Genomic DNA, 4,115 nt, shown 5'->3' on the forward strand with positions numbered 1-4,115 from the left:
GAGAGAGAGAGAGAGAGAGCACTTCCCCTCTACCCCTCATCAGATCGGGAGCAGCCCCCTCCCCTGGATACAGCCCAAGACTTCCCCCCAGCTCGGCAGCATAGCTTTAGACAACCAAGCAGAACAGTCAGTACCGGGGAGTGGGGACACAAGCCCACTTCCTCCCCCAACAAAAATCCTGGCCAGACCCAGAAAGTCCCTCCCCAGGTGGCCCCCTCACTCACCGATCTGGATGTTGTTGGGGAAATTGGCCCCTACTACCGCGCCTAGGAAACCGGTGCAGAAGAAGGCAAAAATGTGCTGCATATTCCTTTTTGCATTGGCGAAAAAGAAGCCCAGGTCCAATCATAGATTTGGTGTTTCCCCCCCTTCCCTTTATTCCTCTCGCTGCTCTGCCTGTTCTTTTCCTCCTGCCGTTCCTTCCTTCCTCGCTTGCTTCCTTCCTTCCCTCTGTGAGGTTTGTCTGTTTCCCTTGGAATCCGAGCACTTAAACTGCAGCGTTAACACCAACTGACAGCCAGATTAACTGAGCACGGGAAGAGAAGCCCGTCCTCATGCGAGCTGGAGCGCTGGCTCCCCCTCTCCTCTCCTCCTCGCGCAGCCTGCCTCTCGCTCCCTCCCTTGCACTCTCGCTCTCCCCCTCACGCTCACACAGGCAGCGAGCTCTGCTAATACCCACGGAGCGGCTCGGAGTTCCACCGCCGGCCTCCCCTACCTACCCCGCCCGCCTCCCGTCCTCACCTTAGCCTCCTTTCTGAGGGTGCGGAGGGGTGTGAGTGGGTGGGGGAAGACACGCTGGGGTCTCAAAAGGGGCCACCCGGCAGCCCCCGCCGCCTCCCCCGCCTGCCCGAGCTCTCCCTGCCCCCTCCCCCACCCTGGCCTAAGAAGCAGCTGGGAATGTGGGATCAGCTGGAAGTCAGTAGGTGGCAGGGGGTCCCCAGGATAGTCCTCAATCCATCAGCTAGATGCTTGATCTAGGTCACTTTTTCTAGGAGCGCACGGGGCTGCGCTGGATATATTTCCTGCACTTCACTGGCCCAATTATTCTTACAACTAATTCCTGAGGGGAAGACCCTAGAAATCCCTCCTAGGAAATTTAAAGGAAAAAAGCTTCCTCCCTCCGAACGGAAGGAACAATAGATAAAGACAGACAATGGAGGATCTGGGATGATTGGCAGGTGTCCTGACCACCTGGTATTTGGCAGTCCCTGTCCATCTTTACAAGTGGAATTGGTGGTCCCATTTACATCCTGGGCATTTAAAATGCCCTGCCCATTCCCTGCATTCCACAGGAGTCTATAGCATCAGAAATCCTGTGGGTGTACAATAAAGACTAAGGATCCTTACACAGAGCAATTACATGAGTCATTTTGCAGGGTTTCTAGTGAGAGGATTCAGGCTTCTTTCAGTTATCTCTGGATGCTGGTCATGTCCAGCGTAAGCTGGAGCTCCACAGGCTCTCCTGAATCTGGGCTTCTGCTGAAATAACCTGTAGCGAGAACAACTGTGTTCAGGGAAACGGTGTGGGTTACAAAGCAGCACTCTCTCACAGCCCCGGAGCCCTTTACTCTATAAGGCAACTTTACAGTGTTATCTGTGTCTGTCCTCACCCCAACCCTGTAAGGTGGAAATCAGTCAAGGCGCCTGGGATTAAATCATAAAGAGCAGACCTGCTGAGATGTATAGTCTAACCCACAAACTTGAGTGCCCTGACCTTTACCAGTTGACTACTGCCCTGGCCGAAACTCCTACCTACCAAAGAATAATCCAGGAAAAGTCAAGTCTATCTTGGAAAGAGAAAAGAATACACTTTGAACCTGAGTTTCCTTTGCCACTTGAACAGGCCGTTTTATGCAGAACCTCTTCATTTCCCTCACCAGAACTGCGTATCACACACACACACACATTTGTACAGCAGTTGCAAGGGCTAGAATTTGCAAAAAAAAGTCTGATCATGTTCAAGGGAACCAGCCCCTAAACTAGAAACAACTTGGAAGTCAGATGCCTTATGCTTTGTGATTCCCTAAGTACTTCCACATAAATTAATTTGCTCAAGTAATTTTTAAAACTAATGTTTATTCACCATTTTTCATGGGCCAGGTACCCTGCTAAGCACATGTGCCATTTATTTGTCCAGTAACCCCTATAGTAGGTAACCTCATATCCATTTTATAGATAAAGAAAATGAGAACTAAAAATGTACCTGTGTTTGCACTGCTAACAAGGAAGAGATTGGGATTGAAACACAGAAAAGTCTACCACAAGGCCCAGGCTCTTCACCCTCAAGCTCCCACAGCAGTAACAAGTGGGCAGAGATGTGCTGGAGGTAGTGTACATATCAACTTAAAAAGATGGGTGAACAGAATCAGAAAAGATCACTCCTAAGGTTTCTGCAACATTAAGAGTTTGTGCTTTAATAATTCTAGCATATAATACTTCCATTTGCATTTTTTTCTCTTACTATTTTGAATGGTACCTGGGGATCTTTTAAATTCTCTGAGCTTTGTGCCCGGTAATAATAATAATTAGGCTGTCACTAAAGGCTTCATACTTCTCCGTCAGCTTTCAGAGAAAGATTTCAAAGACCGGGGTAAGGATTAATTAGCAAAACCTCAATGCCCACCTGTGATAGTAAGAATTCTTTTGCATACTTTGGGGAGAGGGGACTTTTAAAGGAGTCGAAGAAATGCATATGTTATGATAATTATAAATCATATAGTCAAACAGATCTTCCTAAAACAGCTCTATGCTGCTGCACTGCTCAAGTACGGTCAACAGTGTCCCTTGGCCTATTAAATACATAGTTCTTCAATGTCACTTGGCCTATTGAATACATAGTTCTTTACTGATACAATAAATATAAAACTTCTATATTTCAAGCTTAGGCATCTAGGTCAAACTACCTAGATTCAACTGTTTATTCCATTTCTTTCAAAATTCTCTTCAACTGTTTGTGGGGGACCTATTCTGTATCCAGCAGGGTGCCAGGTGCTGGGTTCTGGAAAAGAATCAGACACAGTCTCCACCTCAAGGCAGGTGAATATGGCAGAAATGGAAGACTGATGAACCCAGACTGTTGTCACTCCAAGCAGGCTATGACAAGTGCACTAGGGGAGACATAAACACAACCGTGGGGGAAGCAGCCAGTGTGTCTGTCTGTGGGATCCAGCGAGGCTTCGAAAGAGCTGGGCTGTGAAGGAAGAGATTGCAGGCAGAACCAAAGAAAGAGCACCAGCAAGGGCCAGAGACAGGAGAGGACGTGTGGGCCCGGGGAGCCCGGAACCTGTGTGTGCAATTGGTGGGGGTGAGAGGCTGGGGGGTGGGGTGGGCATGGAACCTGGAGGAAGTCAGGGTCAGGATTTGGAACCCACAGAATTCCTGGCAGACAATCGCAAACCATGAGATATTTTTGTGTGACAATTACCATAGCAGGTATGTGCATAAGAAAAAAACTTGACAGCTGGTGGAAGGTGGTTTCCTCATTTCCTCACCCTCAAAGCTTAGAAGGACTTACCAAACAGCTTTGTGTCCCTGCATCACCTATCCTGGTGCACCACGTTGTCTCTCCTTCGAGTCCCCAGTCCTATTTGCTGTGCCCAAATCTGGCTTGGAAGACACGACTCTCTATAGGTCTGTTGCTTGATATGTGACACGCTGTAGTTTCACCATATCGTACAGGCCTCATCTCATCTTGTGCCCCCTACCACTTCGGAAGGACAGAAATTAGAGTTTATTATACAGGTTAAGTGAGGCTCAGAGTGGCTAGATGGTTAGCTTAGGACAATCATTCTCAATGAGCAGCTGTTTTCTCTCCCTGCAGGTATTTGGCAACCTCCAGAGGGATTTTTTGGTTTTCCTAACTGGGGAAGAGATACTGGAATCTCATGAATAGAAGCTAGGGGTGCTGCCAAATGTGATGCAATGCACAGGACAACTACCCCACGACAAAGAATTATCTGGTTCAAAATGCAAGTAGCACAGAGGCCAGACATCCTTCCTTAAGGGGACATAGCAACTGGCCCACCAGGAGCTCAGCACCTGTCCCATCATCCCTTACAGTATATTACATTGGAGAAAGATTAGATTTCTCTTCTTTCAATACCTTTAACATTTAA

At 47.9% G+C, this 4,115-nt stretch overlaps 1 protein-coding gene across 1 annotated transcript in view; it reads right to left on the bottom strand.

Moving 5' to 3' along the window:
* GRIA1 (glutamate ionotropic receptor AMPA type subunit 1) overlaps nucleotides 1-306 on the bottom strand; it is a 311,205-nt gene extending 310,899 nt beyond the window's left edge. Inside the window, exon 1 of the mRNA XM_003782253.2 lies at nucleotides 225-306. Within this exon, the coding sequence (XP_003782301.1) occupies nucleotides 225-306 (82 nt within the window). The remainder of the gene's footprint in view (nucleotides 1-224) is intronic.
* Nucleotides 307-4,115: the final 3,809 nt, after the last annotated feature.

This window comes from Otolemur garnettii, unplaced genomic scaffold, assembly GCF_000181295.1.
Source record: "Otolemur garnettii isolate 467f Iridium unplaced genomic scaffold, OtoGar3 scaffold00003, whole genome shotgun sequence".
Taxonomy (NCBI): Eukaryota; Metazoa; Chordata; class Mammalia; order Primates; family Galagidae; genus Otolemur; species Otolemur garnettii.